The following is a 26,854-nucleotide window of genomic DNA, read 5'->3' as shown; positions in this document are numbered from 1 at the left end:
TAGACTGAGAACCCACTGCATCCAAGGGTTATGTCTCATGACTCATTCTATCTCCATTGCATGGCTTTCTCATATAGTTGATATTTAACAAAAGTTTGTGGAATAATTATGCTTTCTTTCCTCTCACCAGGTAAGACTTGATAGAAGTAAATACTCATGTCATATGTCATTTGTGTTCTCAAATAGAATTTTTCTCTTGATAATGTGCCTTTCCAATTCTTCTAGACATAGAAGAAAATATGCTTTAATAACTCCTTTGGCTTTTCTTCTTTGTCCCTAGTTACTTGCAATCATCTGTCCTCCTAGGCTCACAGAGAGATTATTCAGCATCTTCCTGTGACCACCCTCCCCCTTATCCTCATCTTACATGACCTGACCCGGTGTAACCTCTGATTGCACTGGCCACTGACCTCACAGTCACATTAAATAGTAAAGCATAAGGAAAGGACAATATTTATTAACCCTGCACCAATACAATATACATACAGTCAATACACTAAATGCTTTCAGTAGATGTATGAAGGAGGTATTATTATCATGTCCATTTCACAGATGCATAAATGAAAGCTGGGAAAGGTGAATATCTTCCCTGGGATCCAGCTCTGAATATTGGAGCTAGGAATTAAACTCAGGTCTACCTTACATCAAAGCCAATTCATTCTGTTACGCAAACTGCTTCAAAAATAGGGAAAATCGATTAATATTAATGATTGTATGGCTTGTATGTGTGACTGTGGTAGATTATTCACAGCGACACTGTATATATATCATAAAAATATAAATTATTTATTAAGCCATGATGTATAAGGCCTCACATATGTTCCTAACTGCTGATATATGCACCTCACAGAAGAACATCATTCACTGAGGAATTATTTATGTTTGCAGCCTTCCTCTTAGAGGACACCTCATGATTCAGATAATAAAATCAAGGCCCAGAGAAAAGCAGACCCTTCCCAAAGGACAGAATGCTAGAGTCCCAGAGCGTAACCAGATCCTAGACTTCGAAGTAGGTCTAACTGTATTTTTTGAAGAAACACATCAACCAATTTGTCTTTAAGGAGCAAAGTCGACACTCCCTTAAGGATCCCAAACAACAGACTAATTTGGAAGGGACACCAGGTTCATAGAACAATGCCAGTTGTAAAGAGAAGATGGGAAAGACAGCAAAGGCATTTTGTAGATCAAAAATATTTGAAGACATTGTCTCTTAAAAACTCATGGGCTGAGAGCCAGTTTTGAATTCTGCATCCCCCCTTCCCAAACTTTTCATACTGATTATATATTTATATAAGCATCCAAGCGTTTAAGCCAATGGAACCATCGAAATTATATGTGGATAGAATTATGTAGGGAAAATAAAGAGATTATTTTAGCCTTCAATATATTTTCTTCTTCTAGAAATACTCTACTTACTGAGCACCAGCTATATACTAGGTATTCCATATAGTTTGGGTGAAGAACCAGAAGCAATCATTTTCAACATCAGAAAATTAAATATGTTCCAAAATACGCTTCTACTTTCAAAAATTGATGAATAAGCACATTAAGCAGCAATAAATGACATGTGGGGATATTTAAGGCACTGAAGCCCTTCGGAATGAGCAGATCAGCAAAATGCAACACCAGAAGAACAGGTTTGGGTACTATAAATATGGCTACTGCATATTTCACCTCTCTTGACAACCATAGCAAGGCTGTAGAATTCATGTACCTATCTTTAGAATTGTCAGAGAAGGTATTTACTGAAAAATAAGTAATTTGCAAGGAGGCAGTCTGTAAAGAGATTGTTTCTAAAGGATAAGAACTGTTTAGTAAGACTGAAATAACTCCTGGGAAATAGGTGAAATCCTCAATGACTGTCATTTTAGTTAACACTGAGGAGGTAAAAACCATTGTTCCCTTCATTCTGTTTCCAAATGGAAAATGCACCCCATCACTTTTAAACCACCATTTTTGCAACTCTCTTGTGCCACCAGAAGTATATTCCTGGTTTCTAAAAGGCTTGTCAGAAATATGTAAGAAAAGCCACTGCAGTATGGAACTTAGAATTCTATTCTAAACAGTCACCTGGCTTTGGCTCCATGGTAAAGAATGTGCAAGTGTTGAAATCTAACAGACCTCGTTGCTTGCATAACCTCCCCAAACCTGTTTCCTCATTTGTGAAATAGGGGATAACATTACTTTCCGTACAGGTTGTAAGGATCTGATGTGATAAATTATGCATAAAGCCTGGCCTATAAGCTAGTTTTATATGGCTTTCCAGCCCTATCACTACATATCTTCTACTCATTTTAAGTCTTAACAATTTAGTTGCAGGGGAACAAATGCCGTTAAAGCACCTCTCTTGCCCTAAAATATGTAAATTGTTTCCTACAGTACCATTTCCTGGAGTAGTTTCTCTTCCCACCCCCTGACACATTCCTGATTCCCCTGGCAGTCACACCACCCACTGAATGGTTCAAACACTTTCCTGGTCTACTTTGAGCAACTGTGAGTCCTTCTGTCTGCACAATTATTTTTACATGCCATACATATTTAATTAGGAGAGCAAGGAAACTACTCCAAGGTTGAGGAATAGTGATGTTTGTGTGCTTCTCCTGTGGGGCTTGCGTGTGGACCAGTTTGGTTGGCATATCTTGCTGATGAGACCAAAGAGATGGCCTCCATCCACATGTGAGCAAACCCATTGCTTCATGCCTGGTCCCTCATAGCTCATAACTCAGCCTGCGCAATCCACCAGGTATTGAGTCTTCTGTCTTCCTGTCACTTGTCTTCACCATCTCCAGGTCAGCTTTATCTGTTCGTTAGAACAACAAATAGGTTCTAACAGCCTGCAACATGCCAAGCCCATGCTATATGCTGGGCTGAATCAAGTCGACATATTCCCCTGTCCTTATGGGGCCTGCAGTCTAGTTTGAGAGGGAGACAACAGATAAGTGGACAAGCAAATATAAATCCTAAGAAGAACCATGTGAGAAGTGAGCAGAGTATGCGAACAGGGAGTAGAGGAAGAGCCTACTTAAAGAGGGTGGCCGTGAAAGGCCCCTCTGATGAAACACATCTGAGTTGAGTCCTAAGTGTGTAGAAGGACCCAGCCCTGTGAAGAGTGTAAACAATGTAAGTTTCAGTGACACACAGGGAACCTTTCATGCTGGGTGCTGTGGCTACCATGAGCGTGAGAATGCAGCCTCTGCTCAGGGATAGGACCGAGACACATTACCATATACTCTGTGGGTCCTTGGTGGTATTGAAAAACTTCACACAGCACAAGGGGAAAGCGCATCACACCCCGTGGCTACTGCTGGGGTCACTCCCCATCCAGTGACCACCTCACCCAATCCCTAAGGGAATTTGCAGACACAGGTTGATATGAATTTAGGTTTATTCAAGAACCACAACTCTCTGAAAAAGGATTGAAAGCAGTAAAGTTGTAAACTCTGTGACTTTGGAAGGCAAAATTTATTCTTTCCCCATACTTCAAATCCAGATCTTCATATTTTAGGTAAACTGACCCATAAAGATAGAAAAACAACTCAATAAGCTCTCTGAACTATGGTTGAAAAGATGCCTTTGCTGGTCAAATTGTCCTAATACAGTATCCAGCTCCTATCACCTTTTGCACCTTTCTAAAATTCCTTAACAAGAATCTGACATATTTTCCTCTTGCTTTTTTTTATGTCACTTTGTTCTTATATTTTTATTGTTTGTCAAAAGACTTTCACATCTTTTTTTGGATCCTCATGAAAACTCTGTACATGAGGAAGACAGGTTTGAAGCATTAATGAAGCAGAAAGTTAACAGAACTTAGGCTTTGGTTTCTTTGCAAAGTATACCCCTCCCCAGCCATGAGTTTTCTGTGGAATATGGAATATACCTTTTTTAAATATGGAATGTGTCGTACTCCAAAAGTTCATTTTAACAGGGGAGGCAATGTGATGGAGTGATGAAAGACACAGGCTTTGTGATGAAAAGGGATGTGTGTGTGTGTACGTGCATATGTGTGCATGCGTGTGTGTGTTTAATCAGGGTGCTGCCCCCCAATTAATATGCCATCTTAAGCCTCAGCTTCCCCACTTGCACCCTGCCCGCCTACCCCTGTAAACTCGCAGAGGGTTTTGGACAAAAAGTAACAAGGAAAGCACCAAGCTCAGTGCCTGTGTGAGGGTCCTTTGCCCTCCCTTGACCATTTCTTTTCAACACTCAGGAGAGGCTGAGTCCAACAGTTGCGTAAAGAGTAGTACTCACAGAGGCTTGCCTTCCCCGCCAAACCCGTTCCTCCGCCTTTCTGCAACACCATTCTCCCAAGCCCAATTTTCTGGAGTCATCCTTAAAAAACCTCCCTCTCCTTTACCACCTACAAATGATGCTCACCATCCCTGCCCTTTCTGCTGCCTAGATAATTCTCAGATCCGTTCCCTCCTCTCATTGACATTCATTTATTCATTCAGTGACTGTTGAGTACCTACTACCTGCAGCCACTACACTGGACTCTGGGAAAAGAGGAGTGAACAAGCCTGAACTCCTGGCACTCATCATCATTCAAATTATTTCAGTTTACTCGCCTACGGACAGTATCTCCTTACTCCAGTCCATTCTCAGTATTGACATCAAAAATATTGTTCTAAGCAATACTGATCTCTGATCTCATCAATTCTGATCTCATCCTTTGCCTTCTTTAAAACCGTGATTGTTTTCCCAAAGATTTCAACATAGTAAAAATGGCCCATATTTACTGAGCCTGTACTATGGGCCAGGCGTTGTTTAAGCACTTTACATTTATTGTCTAATTCAGTTAGAAGGCCAGATGCCTTTAGAATACCCTTAAATCTGGCCACAACACACCCCTACCACTTTCTGCTCTGCCACTCACACATCCAATTCTTTCTTGCCAAACATCCATCAGATGTTAAAACCATACACAGACATGTCATGTTCTTATGTTCTTGCATGCCTCTGAGCTTTTGCATGGTATTTCCTCTGCCTCTGCCTGGAATTCCTTCCCTTAGTTTTCTACCTGAAAATCTAACTCATCCCTGAAAGCCTTCCTCTGACACCATGATACCATCTGCAGCTCCTCCTGGATCGGGTCACTCCTGACCCTCTGCTTTCACTGACACAGTCAACCCTGGATGTGGATTTCTGATGAATAACTGTGCACTATAGGCTGCGTTGTTGGGGTTGCGCAGCACGATGTGACTCTCAGAACAGAACTGCCAATAGAGACCGGAAGTGTAGGACTGTAACAATTCTATCAAGGACACAGGCGCCAACTTTTATAAAACCTGCTGTGGCTCTGTCATAAGCTTTCTTTCTTTCATGTTTTGCACTTTAAGTAGCAAAAGTAGTAAAACTCCATGCTTGGCTCATTGTTCCCTTATTCCATGGAAGGCTAGGTCTTGGCTAGCTGGGGTGGTATGAAAATGGGGGTATCAGCAAGCCAGGCAGAGAGAGCTGGAGAGAAACTTTGTTTTTCCCCTAAAATTTTGCCTCTCTGGTATCCATCACTGCCATCATGTGGAAGATAACTTATGAGCCTCCAAAGGAAGCCTTCTGCCTAAATTTAATCAGAGATCAAACTGGCCGCTTGGAAAAGGAGTATTTGCTAAAGGAAGACCAGGTGCTTATAATTTCTGATATTTAATACCCAATTATCCATCTCCCCAGAAGTCACCACTTCTGGGAAATATGACAGTCATCAGGAAGTATGGGAACAAGAAGTTCTTCTACTTCTGGAGACGAAATTCAGCAAAGACATAAGCAACAAAGATGTTTAATGCTGACCTTTTGGAAATTGATTTTTTCCTTTAATTAAGATAGGGTTCTAAATAGTAAGTATGTCATGGAGTGTCTGTCTCATTTGGAAATCCAGTAAATTTTCTGTAGGCATGAAGATTTAATCATCATGTAAACTGAACTAATCAGACAAAGTCCATTTGTTCTGTTGTCTTCATGATCATTCAGATTCCTAGCTCCCTAATAAATTGCTCGGCAGTTAATCCAAATTAATCAAAGATATACATCTGTTTGACCTTGCATATAGACAACATATTAGCCATGAAACCATTCCAAGTAATAAATTCAAATTCTAACTCTGAACACTCTTGAATTTAAGCCCTTTTATACTGAGATGAATAGTTTATAAAACCTTTTCTCCCTGCAAAAATCCTCATAAATGAGTGCAGTGTTACTATTTTAAAATTAAACCCGTCCTTTTCAGTTTCTACATGACTAGAGCTTTTGCAAATAGCCATGTAAATGATTACAAAATAGAAAAAAAAAGTGTTTGAAAAGTTGCATTTTATTAAATTTCTAGCTAGATGTGAATTTTTTTCCTCTCAAATTCATGATTTAAATTATTCAGTTTTTGGTTTGCCCAAATGCAGTCTTTTTTTAGGAAACAAAAAAATAAGCCATACTTATGTAAGATTCAAGTGCTTCATAAACCACTATGTTAATAATACTTGTTTTTTAAATGTTGTGTGTGGAAAAGTAGCATCTCTTTTCTCCCAGCCTCCTCAATTAGCGTTTCTCATACGCGACATTTTCCTAAGAGACACTGCAGTTAAGGAGTGAAGAATCCTGCAATGATTTTTACCTCTGCTCATAGTTTTCCCTCAGAGAGTCTTCAACATGTTCTGTCCATGTCCATGAGATACAAATCTCATTTTTTATGAATGTTCATAAGAGAAAAGATTAAACTTAAATACAAACAAGAAACACTGGGACAAAGAAGCCACTTTTATCTCAAAGAATTAAAATATGGGAGGTGCCTGGGTGGTTCCGTTGGTTAAGCATCCCACTTCGGCTCAGGTTATAACCTCGTGGTTGTAGAGTTTGAGCCCAGCATCAGGTTCTGTGCTGACAGCTTAGAGCCTGGAGCCTACTTCAGATTTATTCTCTCTCTCTCTCAAAAATAAACATTAAAAATGTTTTTAAAAAGAAAAAATTAGGGGCGCCTGGGTGGCTCAGTCAGTTGAGCGCCCAACTTTGGCTCAGGTCATACATAATCTCACAGTTTGTGAATTAAAGCCCCACGTCGGGCTCTGTGCTGACAGCTCAGTGCCTGAAGCCTGCTTTGGATTCTGTGTTTCCCTCACTCTCTGACCCTCCCCTACTTGCACTCTGTGTGTGTGTGTCTCTCTCTCAAAAATAAATAAACATAAAAAAAGAAAAAATTAAAATATGGGATTTTAAAAATTGAACATCGTGCCTGAAATAATGTTGGTAAATTCCTTTAAAATTTGAGATTAGAATATTCTGTGGCAAATGATCATTTTTTATAGACTGGAAGTGAACTTGGCATTTAAATTCTTCCTCAAAAATCCCAAATTACTTGAATCCTCTAAAGATTGAACCGGGGATTTCAGAAAGATTTAATTTAAGCATGGCTGGGAAAAAATTATGGCATCAATACATATGATAATAACATTGAGGCATTTTCATCATTAATTATGCATTTCTTGGATATCAAGTGTCCACTGTGTGAATAACATTAATTAATTATATACCTCATACTCTGATCATTGTAGTGCAGCATAAGAATAAATTAACAATTTTTCATCATACATAGTTTCTGTGTCCATCTTAATGTTATAATTATGTTGAAGTAAAAAATGAGTAATTCCTCACTGTGTGAAGGACATTATATGTAGGTAATGAGTTCAGTGACAATTGTATATTAAATCGTATTTTATACCAAATACTAAATCACCATTTATTGCTTGATTTTGATTGGAGGCTTATAAATTGTAATGAATTATATTGGCAAGTAGGGATATTACTTTTCCATTTGATAGTTCATCATCTAGTTTTAGAAAGCATTGTTCTTCTTTTTTGCTTTTTTGTGTTGAGCTCATAAAATTGATCAACAAGCTTACAAACCTTGTACAAAATAAATATACTCTACTTCATTTTTCATACAGTATACTGAGTAGATTTTTCTTGGTGCATAACTAATTTGATACTGTCATTTAAAGGTCTGTTGCTGTTATTTATTTTGAGGTGTCTTTGTTTTAGTCTGGTTTGGTTTAGTTTTGAACCACCTTCTAATATACTACCTGCTAGGAATATGAAGAGAATAAGGCTTATTTCTGCCTTCAAGAAGATCATGGCCTAAAGGAAACACGTAAACACCTAGCTGTAGCTCAATAAGATAGGTGACGAGATGAATGACAAGGGTATTGGTAGAAGTTTCATCTTTCACAAAAGCAGTATTTGAACTTGATCTTGAAATATTGAAAGATGTGTAGGGGTTCATCAGATAAAGAAGAGGTGACAGGCATTCAAAAAGAAGGTGCAGCTCATACGCCTTAAAAACCTGAAGGAAGTGTCCCACTTTATCACAGATTAAATGCTCTAATCTCCAAAGAATCCTCCGCCCCCGGAAATATCACTTCTTTACATGTCTTTGTAGACAGTGTACAGCAAAGGTTCTCAGCTTATCCACGGCCTGGTCAGCTTGGCCACTCACCATGACCTTCCCTTTCTGTGTCGTACGGGAGGACAGGACCAGCACCATCAGCAGCTAATGACTCCATCTTTCTAATGACTCTCTGTTCTCCAGCCTTGTTGATCATGACTGGCCTCGGCAGGGAGAAAATTAAAAGGAGTTTGCCACCCCTTGAAGGATTATTTTTTTACAGTATACCCTCCATTAACTGGACCTTTCAGATAACTGATGTTGTCAGCTCTTGCTTTCAGTGTGAGAGACAGTAACAAACAGGACTCCTAAGTACTTATCAAAAAGAGCAAAACCTTCTGGGATGTTGCTGGGGCCAGTGTGCATTCCTCAGCCACCTTTTGTGGCAGCACTGTGGCCCAGTGACAAACAGTCTTCACAGAGCCTGACTCAGACACCATGTAATATTACAAATATCCAGAAAAAAATTAAGGACAATCAATAAACTGCACTTAGGCAAGGGAGAAAAAGACTGTGTTTATGTATATGTATCAGACATATATAGATTATGTATCTATATATTACATATTACATATATGTAATATTTGGAATTTTTCTAAACATTTTTATATATTGGATGTATACACACACATATATATTTAGGAAGACATTATATTATATATAAACACATATATAATATATTTAGGAAGAATATGTTATATATTATGTAACATTTGGAATTGTAAATATTATATAATATATATGAAATGTACACACACGCATATATATATATACATGAATTCCAATAGAGATTCCAACAAGAATGAGGGAAAAGTGTCATTTGATGATAAGGTAAACTAATTTAAAACATTGTATGAAGTGAAAATTCTGTATATTCTATATGCATATCATTTTACTAAGGTTACTTAACATACCACCTCATTATCTAAAGATAATTGTGGTTATATCTTATAAATATGAAATATTGAACCACTAATGCAGCTCCTGAAAATTCTCTTAATTTAAAAAAAAATGTTTTCATTTTGTGGGAATCATTACTGGCTGACAGAGGTTTCTGATTGCCCTCAAATTCCCCATTACCTTTTACTGGCCAGAGCTTCCTCTTCTGGCATTAAGAGTTTTGGAACAAGGGTAAGAGAGTGAAAGGAATGGAAGAAAAATAGAATTGTTCCTGTGGTGGCTATATTAATGGATAGAATTGAAAGACTTATTATAAACCACAGGGCCCATAGTCTAATAAATAAAATACCAGTCATTTAGAGAAGCCCACAATGTTACGGCTAAATGAGCCCCTGGGAAAAGATCCATGACTTTTGAGCAGACGTGGGCCAAGCACCATGCTAGGCACTTCTATTAAAATTGTCTCACTTGGACCTCCTGTCAATTCTGGGAGAGAAATGGCAGCCAGATAGAGTGAATATAAGGACATGAATTTTGGAAATTAGAATTGGACTCAGATCCTGGCTTTGTCACCTACTTTGGCAAGTTCCTAAAATTCCTCAGCCTCAGTTTATTCATTTCTAAAATGAAGATAGTCACAGCCTTGTAACACTGAAATGATAATGTAAATGGCCTGGTCTGTATTATATGTGTGTTCTCTGACCCTCAGTCTTTTCTGCCAAATCTCTTCTTATGTTCAACTGAAAACTCAGATATTTCTTTGAACTGTGAAAAAGTGGTATCTTCCCCCATCTTGAACTTGCACAGTTGATTTCTTTTGGAACCTTCATGTATAACATTGCATTTGTCCCTGTTAAATTGCATCTTTTTTATGTCAGCATGGCCTTTGAGCCTGTTGAGGGAATTTTGAATTTTGCATCAGTCTATTACCGTATTAAATATCCTTCATGGCTTTATGGCATTGAGAAATCTGATAAACGTTCCTTGTATGTCTACATTGATGCCATTAATAAAAATATGGAATAGAGCAGAATCCAGGGGCAGAGCCTTGTGGCATTCAATCATCGGTCCCCCTACAGACTGTGACAGAGTCATTCATCATGTCTCTTGGGTATAGATGTACAACCAGCTATGAATCCACTTAATTTTTCTCTCATAGAGCCCACCATCTTATAGATAATGAAAGACTTCATCAAGTACTTTATTGAAATCAAAGACACTATGTCCATGGCATTCTTCTGGTCTGTCAACGTCATACTAATAACCCTGTCAAAAGGGGGAAATTAATATAGGGCAGCACAAACTAATTTTTTTTAAATGTTTTATTTATTTTTAGGAGAGAGAGAGAGAGACAGCGTGAGCAGGGGAGGGTCAGAGAGAGAGGGAGTCACAGACTGAAACAGGCTCCAGGCTCTGAACTGGCAGTCAGCACAGAGCCCGACGCGGGGCTCGAACCCACGAACCGTGAGATCATGACCTAAGCGAAAGTCGGACGCTTAACCGACTAAGCCACCCAGGCGCCCCTGCACAAACTAATTTTTAAGGAGACCAGTGAAGTTTGGAAAGAAGAGTGGCTGGTGGCACAGGGGTGGGTCCCAGAGGAAAGACACCTGGCCAGTAGCTGCGTGCTTCTAGCTGTGGCATTGCGCCGAGGAACTGACCAAGTGCCAGGAGCCAGCTCAGAAACTGAACTTAATCAAACACTAAACAAAGCTACAATTTATTGAGATGCTTTTAAACTTTATTATTTTGACAAGTTAGTTAAAGCTGAAGGGGTTGAATAGTTGACCCAAAGTCATAGATAGAAAATGCCAGAATCAAGGCTCACACCCACATCCCCCTGACACCCATGCTTGGCTCTTAATCACGGTGCCCTCTTGAACAGACTCTTGTGCCTCAGTGGTGGTGATAATTGACGAGGGAACAAGATTTCCAGTCTGTTAACTGATGATGGGAAGAATTCTCTAACTATGATCAAAGCCTCCCCACCACCCATCTTCAACCCTTCCTTTCCTGGTATCTGAGCATCAAGAAAACAGATTCTTCATACAATTAATTACTTATGTATTTATTTTGAGGAGACCAAGCACAGGTGGGGTAGGGGCAGAGAGAAGGAGACACAGAGTCCCGAGCAGGCTCTGTACCATCAGTGTAGAGCTCGATGAACATGAGTTCATGTGAACGTAAGGTCATGACCTGCACTAATACCAAGAGTTGGACACTTAACCAGTTGTGCCACCCAACTGCCCCAAGAAAACAGATTCTGATTGTGTTTCCTGGTGCACATGGTACTGGAGAAAAGGGAGTTTTGAAGGATAGCTCAATTGATTAAACACGAGGCCTGATGAAATAGCCTCCACCCAGTGGCAGAGAATACCTCTGATGTAATCAAGGAGCTTCCCTTCTCCAGAGTCAAGCCCTCTCTCCCAACAGTGCTGTCAAGGCTGGGCTTTTTGTTATATTTTGTCCATTGTTTCACTGTTTGAATCTGCCGTCTATATTTGTTTCCATGCCCACCCTACTCTGACACACACCTTCTTTGCTTAGCTGGGTTTCAGTATCAATGATTAAATGACAGTCCAGTTGCCAGTCTATTTCACTGACTCTTTCCGGGCCAGAAAGCCATTCTGTCTCCATTTACACTGTTGGTATGATTAATTGAGTGCTTAGAATGCAAGCCTGGTCCCAAGTGCTTGAAGAAATCTCATTATCACCACCTGTTACCCCTACAGAATCTATTTGGGTTCCTAGTGATCACTGCCTTCTTTGCATACATGCACAAATTGTTGTGGTAACCATTTAGAAAGCATGAATATTTTTACCAAAATGTCATGACTGGGAGAATTAAGACTCTTAAAATATACACATGGTAAGTCATAAGTACTAGTGTACCAAACACATATAAAAAGAATATCCTACTCACGCAGCAACCTATAGGTAAACAGCACTAAGCACCCAGACCAAAGCTACACTAGTGGTCATGTTTCCTTTGAAATATACTGGACACTATGCAGTTTCTGTGACACCCATCCTTTAGTCTAGCTGGTAACTGGTCTCTTCCAGAAGGACAGTGGTTGCTGTCTGGCACAATGTGAATTACAGCCTTCAGCAATGGCTTTATTTATATTGCACTTATTGAATACTGAATACTGAGTGCTTTCTCCCAGTGTTTTTCTTTTTTAACAGTTTTATTGAAACATAATTACAGATCATAAAAGTCACTCATTCTAAGTATACTTTGCAGTGAGTTTTAGTAAATATATACAATGCAATCCAGTTTTAGAATAATTTCATCACCCTAAAAATTCCCTTCATGGCCATTTCTGTCATCCTCACTCCTGTTCCTATCGTAGGCAACCACTGATCTGCTTTCTCTAGAAACATTATATAAGTGGAGTCATATAACAAGGTATGCCTTCTCTCACTTAGTATAATGTTTTTAAGGTTTGTCCATGCTGTAGCATTATCTGTAGTCTTTTCCTTTTTATTATTGAGTAGTATTCCATTGCATGAATCTACTAGATATTACTTACCTGTTGGCCAGTTGATGGGACATTTGGATTGCTGGTTTTAGCTATAATGAATAATGCTGGTTAAATTTTTATTTACAAATCTTTGTGTGTACATGTAATTTTCTTTCTCTTGGACTGCTACCTAGGAGTGGACTTGCTGGGTCATATGGTAAGAAACTGGGTCATAATGTGAGATATTGGCAGTTCTCCAAAAAGTAGATGTGCCCCTTGACATCCCTGCTAGCAATATGAGGGTTCCGGTTTCTCTATATCCTTGCCATCACTTGCTGTTGTCAGTCTTTTTTTATTTCAGTCATTCTAGTGGGTATATAGTGATTCCCAGTTGTATTCTCTTATGTGTTTCTCCAGGAGATAAGGAAACAGATGGGGTGGGGGGTAACAAAGGAAGTAAGTGGATTATTAAAAATCTCTCCATCAACATCATTCTACTTTCTCATCTTGAGCCTGTCCTCAGGACTAACAACATCTGCTTTCCTTAGAAATACTTTTTAAACCCTTGATGTTCTTTTTCCCTTCCCACATGGGCTGAAATACAGCGAATACCTGATTCTAAAGTGCAGTAGTAGCTAGCTGAGCTAAGTAAAATCCATGGATGCACTTTTTAAACCTTAATTTTAGCTAGTTTTCAGTAGACTTTTACCTCCTCCCACACCAAATTCTTTTATCAGAGCTGCTGACAAGAAACAGAATTGACTGCCTTGAATTCATTGCATCTTTCACTATTCTACCCACTTATGTAGGGTGTTATGTCATTAAAGTAGCTAAACAGCACAAAGGAAGCAGCAAAAGAGCAGAAAAGAAGACCATTTATAAACCAAAAATTGAATAACCAGGCCCTTACTTACCTAAGATTGTCTCTTAGAATACAGTTTGTCTTAAAGCTTTTGTTTACAAACATATGTTTAGTCAACTATTTTGCATATTCAGTTTAATTTATAAGATGTGGACATGTGTTAATAATGAACTTTCTTAGACATAATATCATATATAATACACTGAGACCATGAATCTCAGTATATAATAAATGGTAAGTTTTATGATCTCAAAAACTGAACAAAAATAAGTTGAAAAATACTGTCCGTCATAAATATCCCCTGTGGTTGGCAAAAGATAAAACTAACTGTGGCCTCTCGGTTGTAGATATAGAGTATTTTTATGTATTAATAATACTGCAAAGAGACTTGCAGTTTTCAGATTCTTTTAGCTCATCATCACATCTCCAAGAATAACTTCAGATGTGGGATATAGCACATATTTCCCGTATTCTTCTGCAACAAATTTTTCCTTCAGTAATCCCAACGATTGGGTTATTGAGCAATGCAAACCAAATTTCTCCTATGAAAACCTAATTTGCAGCAAGCTGTACTTAAAAAGTAACTTACAGGGAAATTAGTTAGGAACTGATTGGTTGGTTGGTTGGTTGGTTGGTTTTAATCTTCTGGAGCAATGTTTATGTGAAAATATAATCAGAAAATTAGTACCTTCATCAAGAGGTAATTCAGAGAGCTTTACAAATAAACCTAAGATTCTCATTGATTACAAAAGAAGGCTTTCTACTTCCAGGAACCCTTAAATGCTCAGAGGCAATTATACCATTAAAATCTCTCTTTCCGTGCAGAGATTATCTCATTTCCTCCTACTTAGTATTTCCTGTTTTTTTGGGACAGACTGTATTGAGAAAACATACAGTCCCTGGGACCCCCCTCACTCTCACACTGTCCTTTGCTCTCTCTGGGGCCATACAACTTGGGACCTCTTTTCCACCCCATAGGTTAGCACAGTTGTATTTTGGTGACATGTATTATTAGACAAACTGGTGTTTGCTGATTATTAGTAGTTGCTTTGAAAAGTAATAGCAGAGAGAAAAGAAAATGTGGAAAATCTAGTCAGAGGGATTTTTTTAAGTGTTAGAGGTAAAAGGAAAGAGTTACAGATTGTAGGAGGTAAGCCAGTATTCCATCACTCATGGCAAGACTGTGTAAAGGAATTAGGGGCCAAAACTCAGAAAGAACAGAAGACTAGAGAGTAGAAAGGAAATAGCAATAGGACATCAGTGTTCTCTTCCTCTTTGCCTTTCAGAGATAGTTCCCCTATGTCATTTGTTGCCCCCAGCAAAAGTTATCAGATCTGAGATTTTAGGGATACCCCTCTAAAATGTACTCATGAGCTAGATACTATGAGAACTCTAGGACTCAGTGATACTGTACCTGACCTTCCAGAGCTTGCAGTCAAGTTGAACAGGTAAGATACAGATATGTAAAAAGAGAGCTAGCAGTATAAGCCAAGGTATATCCATTGTCACCAATCTAGGGCAGCCCACATATAATAGAGAAATAATAAAGAATTCAGATAATAGAGACTCACAGATAATAGAGAAATTCACAGAGAGAGTTTGCAGTAATCCAAGGAGAGCAAGGAAAACTTTAGGTGGATCTTGACCTCATCCTTGCAAGATTCTAATGAAAATGAGAGCATGACATTCATATCCATATTCATAGAATATGAAGAAGTGTTGTACTTTTAAGCCAAAGAAATGTACATGGCACAGTTGGAGACCTGGAGGAGATTTGGCTGGAGTTAAAGAAAATCTAGAGTAACGAGAGAGCTAGAGAAGTGAAAGGAATGGCTCTTGATGTAGAATCTACCCAGAAATATCTGTAATAACACATTTAAAAAATGAAGATAATAGTAAAAATTTTGCTTGTAGGTTTATTCAAGGATAGGATTTAAAAAGTTTAAAGTTTCTGTTATACTTAAAAGAGAAATCATGCCTTAGTTCAGTGCTTCCTGGTTTCTGAAGCAGCTTCCTAGTCATTCTCATTCAATCCACAGAAATCCCTTTTAGTCTTGGCAGGCTGTGTAGACACATATGTTTAGATAGATGGATGGATGATAGATATGTAAATAGATGGATGGAGGAATGGATGTAAGGATGGATGGATACATACCTAGATACATAATAATAGACAAGATATACACACCAATTTTTAAATGGTTTTTCCAACTACTGTATTGAGAACCTAGAGGACTGAATATTTTTTTTGTGGCTCGCAAATTGTATAACATGGTGGTTATATGTGGAAGGCATCCAATAGTTTGTTGTTTAAGATTATTATTATCCCTTTAATATCACTACTCAGAGATATTAAAGATCATCTAGGTAGCTTGTCAAGGTGGATCAGTCGGTTGAGTGTCCAACTCTTGATTTCAGCTCAGGTCATGATCTCATAGTCATGAGATCAATCCCCGCATCAGGCTCTGAACCGGGCATGGAGTCTGCTTGAGATTCTCTCTCTCCCTCTCTCTCTCTGCCCTGCCCTTCCCATGCTTATGCACATATGTGCACATGCTCTCTCCCTCTCCCTCTCTCTCTGTCAATAATAACAAGAAGAAGGAGAAGGAGAGGAAGAGGAAGAAGAAGAAGAGGAGGAAGAGGAAGAAGAAGAAGAAAAATAAAATTTTAAAAGATCACCTAGCTGGAAGAAGAATCAGAAGAAGAATGTCATGATACTCTGCTTCATAGGTCCTTCTATCCACTATATTATGCCAGAAATGGATTATTACAGCCCAAGAAATTGGAGAGAACATGTCACAGTCAAAAATCAAATGCAAGTTCACACAAGGACTTCTAGCATTGTGGGAGTTGAAATTGGATGACACACAGGCACTTGTGCCTTGATGCTTCCAGGTGGGGGAAAGTGTTTAGAAATTACCAGTGGTGGAGGGGAACCTTTCACATTTAATTGCAAAATTTAGTTCTGCAGATGAGAACAAAGCAGATAAACTACCACCTGAACTTCCATTCTGGGCCTTTAAGAACACCAAAACTCCTCAGAACTCTTGCAGTTTTGTTAGAAGAGGCCACTGTAAAGCCAGATGCATGCTGTAGACTTGCATGAAAGCTGCTGTCCTTAGTTGGCAAACACCTAGAAAAGAAAGAGGGGGATTATCTACCCTGTTAAAATGGAGGAGGGTTCCAAATGCAGGATGAAGCTGTTTCATCTAAATACCATTTAAATAACAATCCCCTCTAAATAAAAAACTGGAAATAAAAAGGATGCAGTCCCAGGGTGGTGATAACTGGAATCACTTGTGTGCTCAGTGTTGCTGCATGTGTAATCTCTGGAGTATTCAGCTACATGTGTTATTTCACGTCTGTCAGCTAAATCTAAGCTCCAAAATGTAACAACTGCAAAATATGACACTGAGGAACATTATGTGGATTTGTGATTTTCCCTGGAGGACTTGGTCCAGCCGGCAATAAATGGATTGAGATTTCATGTGGAACATGGAGACAGACTGTTGCTACATGACTTTTCTTCATGACTCATGAGCATTGTCGCAGCTTTCTCCAGTGTTTTTTCTATGGTGTCTGTGCAAACATGGCAATGAAAATGGAAATTGTAGGATAATAGGATTTTTTTTGGTCCATGGAATGTTTGATATCCAGAAAAGAAGCACAATCTAAATTTCCAACAATAAAGGGAATGGTTAGTAAATTATGCCATGCTTCTCTAAAGCAATAATATAGTAATATGGAGTTACTCAAAATGTCTACTGAGAGTTGGATATGTAGGAAAGTATTTTAGCTTTAATATTGAGTGAAAAATTAAGGTGAAAATTGAACTTCTGTTACAGCTACTATAAAATATAATCATGGGGACAAAATGAAAGGAAGTATATCTATATGCTAATAGCCTATGGAGAACTTGTTCTCTTTTTCGTTTTTCTGTATTTTCTGTCTCTACAGTGGGAGAGCAGGATTGTTACTATAATCCAAACACTGCTTTTTAAAAGCAGATAAAGAAAAAAACATGTTTAATTTAAATCATGTTAAATTTAATGTTTAACTTATATCACATTAAATTTAAAAAGAAAGAAAAAAAAAAAAGAAATCTAAGTATGCTGACTTTCCCTAGTGCTGTGACATATATTCTAATGTGAGCCTATTCAGTATGAGAGTAATGGTATGACACTGTCTAGCAGAAGTCCCACAACCAGACCCAGAAACATAAAAGACAGTGACATAACATTACAGCATTGTCACTCGGCAGTCATTCTCCTCTTGCCGGGATCTGCAACGGGGGTTCTGAAGATGTCCTGTTCAATAGATGAAACTGGAGAAAATTCTTAGAGGCAGCTACTGCTCTGATGAATGGGTCCCAATATGAGGAAATCTCATGTTGGTTCAACAACACTCCTTGCCTTTGGCTCACATTTCTCATGATAGTTGTAATAAAAACCATTAAGAAAATATGCAGTAACTTTTATTTCTTATCTCTTAGAATTCAGCAGGTAGAACCACATTCTTATCCTCATGTGTATAATAATTTTTTCTTAGTTAAGGGTTTGACCGTGTAGTTATTCATGTCCGGTTTCTCTGAGTTCCCTCTTTGTATTGCCAAATAATCTGTAGCAGAAACTCAATATCAGTGTTTGAATTGAGCTGAATTGGCTCAATATCTTAGAATAACTAAATCCCCAATATATTACCATTACTTTACCTTTTATACCCATGGGGTTCCTTTTATATGCAGTTCACGTCTACCCACGCAGGAATGAAAACCTTACAGAATTCTTCTCTACTACAGTAATCATTGCTCTGGCTTTTTGAAAACCAAAGGTTTGCAAACTGTCTGGTCATCAGTTATGGTACCTGAGGTGATAGGATTCCACTACTTCCCTGTCCGCTTACAATGATGACCATATGTTAAGTTGTTCTCACCCAAGACAAACCCAGTTGCCTTTGGACTTGACTTTTTCATAATGACTATCTGTCTTTGGAATATTCTGTTATTGTCTTGCCAATTTGATTTCTTATTGTTGACTTGGGAGTTTTGAAGCCAAATGTCACCTTCCCTACCACTCTGTTATTAGCCAACTTAGATTGAATCTTGGGTTTATGAGGACTTCCTGTCCTTTGTCTATATAGGCATTTCACAAGGAATTCTGTAAGGTACCCACCAGAGCTCTTTTGACCTGAAGCTTTAACACTTCTATGAGCCTTGTCCAGAATTGAAGTTCTAGTATTTTAATGTTTGCAGATGATCAAAACCCATTATAAATGTTTTGGACATGATAACTCAAAATTTAAAAAGCACCATTTTAAGAAGCCTCATAACACATAATCTACAGTGCAGCTAATGCCAAACAGTGTAGAGATTGATAGCAAGAAGAGCCTGGTAAATGATAAAGAGCAGGTTAAGAATCAGGTGCACATCCCCTCCATGATGCCATTAGCAATGTGACCTTGGACAAGTTACTCAGTATTTCTGTTGCGTCTCTTAAATGAGAATGATACTGTTATTATAAGGATTAAATTAGATATTTACACATATATAATGCACTTAGCACAGTTTCTAGCACAACTAGACCATAGCAGATGTTAAGTATGGTAATCATCAGTATCTTCTGTAATGTGGGATCATTTCTAATAAATGAGAGTTACCCACATATTTTTGACACAACTCTTCACTCTGTGCTAATTTGTTCCATCCACCTATCTATCTGTCTATCTGTCTATCTGTCTGGCCTCTTCCGGGCGGTTCTATGGAAGAGGAGCTCCAGTGTAGACTGCCTCAGTTTCCTTCCTGTTGGGGATTAAATAATCTACCTGGGAGAATACCATGCATTCTCTTAGATTAAGTCTAGGAATAAATTTACATCTAGAATCCAGACCTATTCCTTCCAGTACATGTCACTTCAGTGGGAGCTTTTTCCAAGGTTAGTCAAATCTCTGCATGCAAAGCACCAGCAAACTTGTTTGATGTGATTAACTTTTTGAAAATCACAAAGTCCCTGTCTTCCTGGGTCATGATATCCGTGCATTCTTAGAACCCCCTAACTGGAAGAAGCACCGTGTGACGGTTGTATCTTCTCTATGCCAGGCCCTGAGCTGGTTATTCGCACAATCTCACTCTTCATTTCCCAACATTAGGATTGGCATTTACTTCCTCACTTTATAGGTGAGAAAACGGAGATCAGAGGCTCAGGTAACTTGTCCCAAATTGAGTTGTTGGAGAGTAAACCAAAAGCAGCAGTGGAGGGGACACCAGCTCAATTTTACCACAATTTTTTTGTTATTTAGTGTCAGTTATTTGTCAAAATAATTTTGAATGTATTTATTATGATAAAAGCATTTCTTAGCAGGACCCAAGGGCCCAAGGTAGCAGCATCAGCATCCGTCCAATTAGCTATTGGGAGGAAGACAGTGGAGACTTTATGGGAGGAATTTATATTCAATAGAAGCATTTGGCAAAATAATTGAGAATTAGAATAAAATGGAATGAGGAAAATGTGGTGTTTTTTAGACTTGCAAATACATTTGAAAAGGTTAATGTTATATTTTTCTGAAATGGAGGAATTCTTTGATCTTGATGCATTTTTTAGAAAAAGAAAGAAACAGTGCGAAGATATGAGTGCATTTCTCTGGATTGTGTAAACAATGTTGCCTGCAAGTCATGGACACTGGGACCATCCTTATTTAGGATATTTATAAATCATCTGAGGAGTATATGGTAAAATTCTGGATTTGCATAAACTGCAAAACTCCTCCAGGTAGTGAAATGCCAAGCCGGCTAATATATACGTAGGAAGAGAACACAGGGTTACATGAGTAGGGAGGAGGGCAGCAGATGGGTATCTGCATGGACGACTGTAGGATAAGGAATTTAGGGAGAAGTAATACAGACCACCTTTCCAAGATTAAAGGGCTTTGAACTATCAGCTGTAAGAAAGTTAAGAGATCTTACAGTGTATATTTTTGCCCCTAGTTTTTCCTCCCGTGGCTGAAAGGCCAGCCAGAATCAGGAGGGCTTGGAAAGGGACATTTAAAAGGGAACATTCAAAGCAGAAAATAGTGTACTGCTCAGATGTAAAGCCATGGTTCACATATACCTGGAATGTTGTAATTTGTTGGATAAACCTTAAGCAGCTGTAAAGGGTAGGAGAAGGTACAGAAATTGACTAAAATGATCTGTGGGGAAGAGGAGCTGCTTTATGGAGGCGAACTGCAAAGATCAGGATGCATCAGCCTGGCAAGATAAAGGTTTACAAAATCATAGGGATGTGGTGCATGTGGACACTCACCTTGATTAACATTTGCCATCCCCATCATTGACAGACATGGGTCAGAGAGTAGATGTGAAAAGAATAGAGCGTACTGCTGGTTTAAAATCTGAATCTGTGTGGGCAGAAAGACCAATAGGCTAACTGACAAATAGGCAAATAAAAATTCAAGATAGTGCAGGATGAATGCCAGAGAATGCCCAGCTCTCCTCTTTAAAACTTAAAAGAGAGATTTTTTTTAGATCACTTACACTATGGGTAGTGTACTTTAGGAACTAGTTACCCAAATAGTTCCAGTTCTGTCCTGGAACTACACATGGGCAGAGAAGAGGTAAATGCATTTCTTATGAATGGATTTATAATGTGCTGTTTTAAAACATCAGCAATATTTGGAGATGTGCCCAAACTTTGCCGTTTACCTTCAAGTAAAACAAGTTTTGGAATCAGGCAAACCTCATTCAAATCCCAAAGCCACCGCGTACTGGCCCTTATATAGGCTACTTAACTATTCTGAACTTTCAGGCTCCTCTTCTGTAAAGCAAGAAGAACCCCCTCCAGAGAGGGATTCTGGGGTGGTTGAAAGGGGTGGCATTTGCAAAGCTCCAGGAACGGATGTGGACTGAGAGAACCTCTCTGCAAGTCTTGATTCCCTTTGTCATCTCTTCCACGATGTGCCCTTTGTAGCACCCTCAGACTCAAATCCCATCCTGGGAAGACTTTGAGTCTTACCCCAGGTGGGCAGTGCTTGACATTAACCCTCCTCTGCTACCTTCTTCTACATTGACATTCATTCTTTCATATTCATTGAGCCCCTATTATTTCAAGCATTGCTTTAGGCATTTGGAAAATCCTAATGATAAACATACTACAGGACCCTGCTTGTAGGAAGTTTACCGGGGGGTATTGGTGCGCATGCACACATGCACATTCACGCATACACACACACACACACACTGAACCTATAAATAAAGTCATTGCAGAGAATGATAAAAAAAGGATCATGGAGTAGAGTGTGATGGGGGTTGAGGGCATGGTTCTCATAGTGAGAGGAGGGAGAAGGCTTTTGTGAGGAGATAACACTTGAGCCCCAGAGGAATGAGAAGGCATCCTTGGAAAATCTTGAGGGGACTATTCCAGTCAGATGGACAAAAGGGATAGAGGCCCCATGGCAAGAATGAGTATGAACTGTTCAAGGAACAGAGAAGGCCAGTGTGGGCATCCTGAATGGAGGGACACAGAGAGAGGCAGAGGGCAACCAGCTGTGTTGGGCCTTGGGGCCAGGTCGGGACTCAGATTTTATTCTAAGAGCAATAGGACACTATCTATGGTAGAATTGTCTGCTGGTGAGGGTTAACATGACTTATCCTCTGGAAAGGGCTGTCGTTGATGAGTGGAGATCTAGACTCCAAGGCAGCACCCGCAGAAAGAGCCATGTCTCTGCTCTCTTTTCCGACCCCCACCCCACTGTCCCCCTGGACTTTGCCCCTGCCATTCCTGTCTTTCTGGACTTGAGTGGCCACCCTGATTTCACACATCCCTCACGGTGCAGAGGTAACTGCACAGATCCCTTCACTCTTTCATCTTTTAGGACATGTAAAATTATTTTTCTCAGATGAAGTATTTAACCCAAGTATATGTCATTTCAGGTTTTAAAAATCAATTTGATTGGCCACAGGAAACGTATTTTGGCATCTCTGGGAGACAGGCTGCACGACGATCCACCACAGAAGCCCCCTCGGTCCATCACCCTCAGGGTAAGTGCCCAGCTTGTTCGTTATGTCCTCCACTCTTATCCTCAAAAATTATTTTGTGCAATAAAATAAAATGACCGAAGCAATGGATCAAGAAGCACAGGCTGTTTTCCATGTGACTTACCTTATTTGTATAAAAGCAGTCTCACTTTTGATTGCATTTTGTAAGATGAGATTTATTTTTCTCAATTGGTTAAATAAATGTATGTTTTTGAGTTTTAGACATACACCTGACAAACCAGCACCTTTAAAGAACCACTCCCCCTGCCCCCTTCCCACACTCCCATCTGTACCAAGTAAGAGATGAGTTTTCTGTCAAACTCCTCAAAACCGTAGAAAGAAAATCAATCAAGGACCGCAGCTAAGGAAAGGTCAATTAAAAGTTAACCTTAGGGTGTCCTGTTTTTTTAGGAAGTACAAGTTTGTCAGCTTTGCCCACATCAAAAATTAAGAATAAAGAATCCAGAACATTAATATATGATTTCAGCTATATTTTAGAATTATGGGGCAGAAAAACTAGAGAGAAAGCATAATAATAGGGAGACAAAGATAAAATGCAAGGAGAAGGGCAAAGCAGAGAGAACAGAAAAGTGAGAGTTGATTGCCAGCAAAATGGCAGCAGAAAGGAGCAGCCAACAGTCCCTGGTTTCCACGAGGCCTGTTGGAACTTCTCAAAAACACATCAAAAAGCTGGGATCTCCATGACCGATTGGAGAGTTCCAACTCTTTTCTCTTTATTTCGTCCTGCACTGGCTTCTGATCCCTTTTCTGCACATGTCAGCAAAGGCAACGATAGCAAACAGTGCACACAAGCATGGCACTTAGATGTAACTGCCAACAATGAAATGCGGTAGAAAGCCTCTTATCAGTGAACTTCAGCAAACAGCATAACTACTGCCAGCACAGCAGAGGGTCAGGTGGGAGAGAAGCTGGTAAGACTGTGAGTCTGATTCCATTTTAAAGAAGAAGATACACAATGATTTCAGGGAATGCAAGAAATGTGGCTGGAGGAGGGAACCAGCAGGAAAATTGAGCACTGGGGGAATTGGGATACACTGGAACTTTGGGAGAGTAACCAGTTGGGGGCTTTGGGAGCAGTGAAAGCAAAAATAGGACTTATTTTTCTTCCTAGTAAAGGGAACCTCAAATAAATTAGGGGGAAAATAAGACTAGAAAGTGATTATTGTCTTACCTTCATTTTGCTACACGAAAGGAGGTAAAGATGTAGGTGCCGTCAGTGTAAACACCCTAAAATGCCTCTCTAGACAAGTAACTTCCTCCTACTTATTCTGCTCTCTTTCCTTCCCCTCCTGAATCTCTCCCTCCGGCTCTCTGGAAGAGATTTAGGAGAACAACAAACAGATCAAAGACAGAGATTCCCAAGAAAAAGTGCAGGATCTTAATCTGTCACAGGAGGCCCCGGACATCTGGGGGAGAAGTGACCTGGAGATCCAGCACAATCCAACCCTCTGATTTGCAAACCCTAGAGCCGTCTGCTTCCCCTTATCTGACTTCTGACTAGTTTCCCTCAGCTTGAGTCATCTTTGCCGTTGAAACACATCCCCCTGTCATTATATGCATTGCTCTGCAGTCTGCGTGTGACATGCTGTGTTTCCGTACTGTGTCCTCTTCCCTGCCCGATTGCCAGATCACCCTTTGATGGAAAATCAAGACCCATCAGGTCACACTGGGGCTTTCTTGTCATGTGTCTACTACAGTGAGGACATTGTCCACATGGAGATGCAGCTTGTAAACACACCCGATACTGTCAGGGGTGCCCAACAGATGGGTGCCTCTCTCCTGAGCTCCTCTGTAGCACTGGTATAAGAAAATCGGACCTGACTCATTATCCTTGAAACCTCCGCTCTGAAATACTTAGGGGGAAAAGTATTGCCTTGATCACACCATTAATAAAATGATAGAATGTCATCCATTCCTTAGCAGGTGATTCAGAAATGACTCCCCACCCCTGCAGTTTGTCTTGTCAGTATTTCACAATTTTGTGAAACCAGAGGTTAGCCACAAGTCATGGTATTTATTTCATGATGTATTTCCATTCAGGATCCCAGTGGTAATCACACTCCTCCTCAGTTGTCTCCATCACTTAGCCAAAGCACTTACACCACTGGTGGCTCCCTAGACGTTCCTCACATTATCATGCAGGGCGATGCAAGGAGGAGAAGAAATGAAAACTACTTTGATGATATTCCCCGATCAAAACTGGAGAGGCAGATGGCCCAGGTAAGGTATTAAAAGCCTCTGTGATGTTTTTGCCTTTCACCCATATCGAATAACGCATTCTGATATTGAACACAAGATTACAGTGAGTGGATGCCTGTTTTCTACCCAACTGGAATTTTACCATCTTATGCTATGGCTTTCATTCCCTACTTGCTCAAACCAGGCTGAAACACACCTTCTGGGAATGGAATGTAATACCCAGGTCCTTGTTATCCATTCTTATGGGAGAAGTTGTCTGATCTCATTGCACCCAGAAGGTCTTTGCGCCAAAGGGAAGCATACCGTGTAAGAATGAAATTATAATGAAAATGGATAATAAACATCTGGTTATAAAGTATAAATTGGTTAGATGACAGAACAGAAGTCGGGGGGAAATAGTAACTCCTCATGATGTTGTTAATTTCCTTCCAAGTTAACATATTTGAACAGTATCGCACTGTTGGGACTGGTTGCATCATCTCATAGTGTCACCTTGAGTAGTTGAAGGTGATAATTCTGGTTGACACAAAGAACTGAAAAGAGAGATCTTTCATGCTCAGCCCTTTCTGTGGTTTCGGTAGAGGTGTCCATGTCTCACCTGCCCTCAGGTTGCTGTCCAGAAACATGAGTCAGCCAGACCCAACAGTGGAGCTGTTCTTAACCCACATTCAGAGGGGCAGCTATAGCTCTAGCATTTCTCCCCAAGACTCAAAGATTGGGATTTGTTGACAACAACCGGCAGAATCACCTGTTTTCATCCTCCTTCTAGGATCAGACTGGTGTGTTAAGAGGCTTCTCTGCCTCCCACATTTAAGATGAGAATCTTGAGGTGAAAATTTGACTGTAATTGCTTTGCTTTGCTTGTTAAATATTTTTCTCAACTGTTTGGTGAGATTCTGTTTTGAAAAGCCTTTGGTAAACATTCTGTGCTGCTGCTCATGAAAGAAAAATGTGAAGAGAATGTTCTGGAAACCATGGCTTTTCTGCCTGCAGATGCCCTGGAGAGAGAGTCTGGTATATTGCAACTCCTTTTAGCTCTCTCAATATTGAATTGTTCTCTGGGTTCTTTGTGCAGGGAATAGCAATGTTAGGATTACAGAGAATCTTTTCTTGAAGGGGAGATGAGAATGTACGAGTTACAAGAAATGAATAATTTCCCTTCCTCTCTTGTTAAGTATTATCTTTTAATCCTTATTCTTGTTTTCACTGATGTTCTTTTAGAATCTGAAAGCCTTTTCCCCCCAAGCTGTTCATGTATTTCCTGCTACTTGTTATTATTTGTGGATCACATATATGTGATTAAATTTCTGTAATGACAGCATTTCAGAGACATGGTTTATTTTAAGTTTGAGCCATGTAGTCTTTATGTATTAGCACTAACTGGGTCTTTGCTGAACCTTTCTCTTTCCTGGGTAAAGGAGGATCCTTCATTAAAGAGCATTAGCAACCATCGACTATGCCAACGTCAAAAACCTATCTGAGATCCTCCTATAATTTATGACATTTCTGCACACAATACAGGTTTTTCAAAGAGGAAATTAATTACTTCTCTGCCTGTGTGTGAACACTCTGAGATAATCTAGCAAGATTTCTCCCTTATGCCCTTCACGAGATTCATAGACTGGTATTCCTGTTGAATAGCCCAGATGTTTTCCCCATCACTCTGATTGGAAGGCATCCCTTTCAGGAATTGTCTCACCCTTGAGAAATTTGAATGAACTTGTATCTGGCCAGATGAGAAAGGCCCAAAAGCAGAGAGAGGATGAGATAAGAGCCACAGAGGGTCTGTGTGGATGTGCTTGTTTTCCTCATGTCTACTGCTCACAGAAATCGAATGACTGGTGTAGACATAGGCCAGGAGCCAGGAGCGTATTCGACCTTTCTGAAATCCTGCCGCTCAATACAGCACTTTGGCTGCAGAGAAAGCAGAGAAAATAGGAGATGGCACTACAGGAATCTAA

At 39.6% G+C, this 26,854-nt stretch overlaps 1 protein-coding gene across 6 annotated transcripts in view; it reads left to right on the top strand.

Annotated features, from left to right (window-relative positions):
• Positions 1–22,569: 22,569 nt before the first annotated feature.
• Positions 22,570–26,854, top strand: part of LOC120225023 (ankyrin repeat and sterile alpha motif domain-containing protein 1B-like) — an 82,847-nt gene continuing 78,562 nt past the window's right edge. For all 6 annotated transcript variants that reach the window (XM_039223252.1, XM_039223250.1, XM_039223248.1 and 3 more), the window contains exons 1-2: positions 22,570–22,676; positions 24,735–24,914. In XM_039223252.1, the coding sequence (XP_039079183.1) occupies positions 24,831–24,914 (84 nt within the window). In that variant the 5' untranslated portion in view covers positions 22,570–22,676; positions 24,735–24,830. The remainder of the gene's footprint in view (positions 22,677–24,734; positions 24,915–26,854) is intronic.

Source organism: Hyaena hyaena, unplaced genomic scaffold, assembly GCF_003009895.1.
Source record: "Hyaena hyaena isolate Hyena2069 unplaced genomic scaffold, ASM300989v1 scaffold_1305, whole genome shotgun sequence".
Classification (NCBI taxonomy): Eukaryota; Metazoa; Chordata; class Mammalia; order Carnivora; family Hyaenidae; genus Hyaena; species Hyaena hyaena.
Note: the sequence above shows the minus strand (reverse complement) of the source record. Positions and strands in the feature narration are given on the sequence as shown.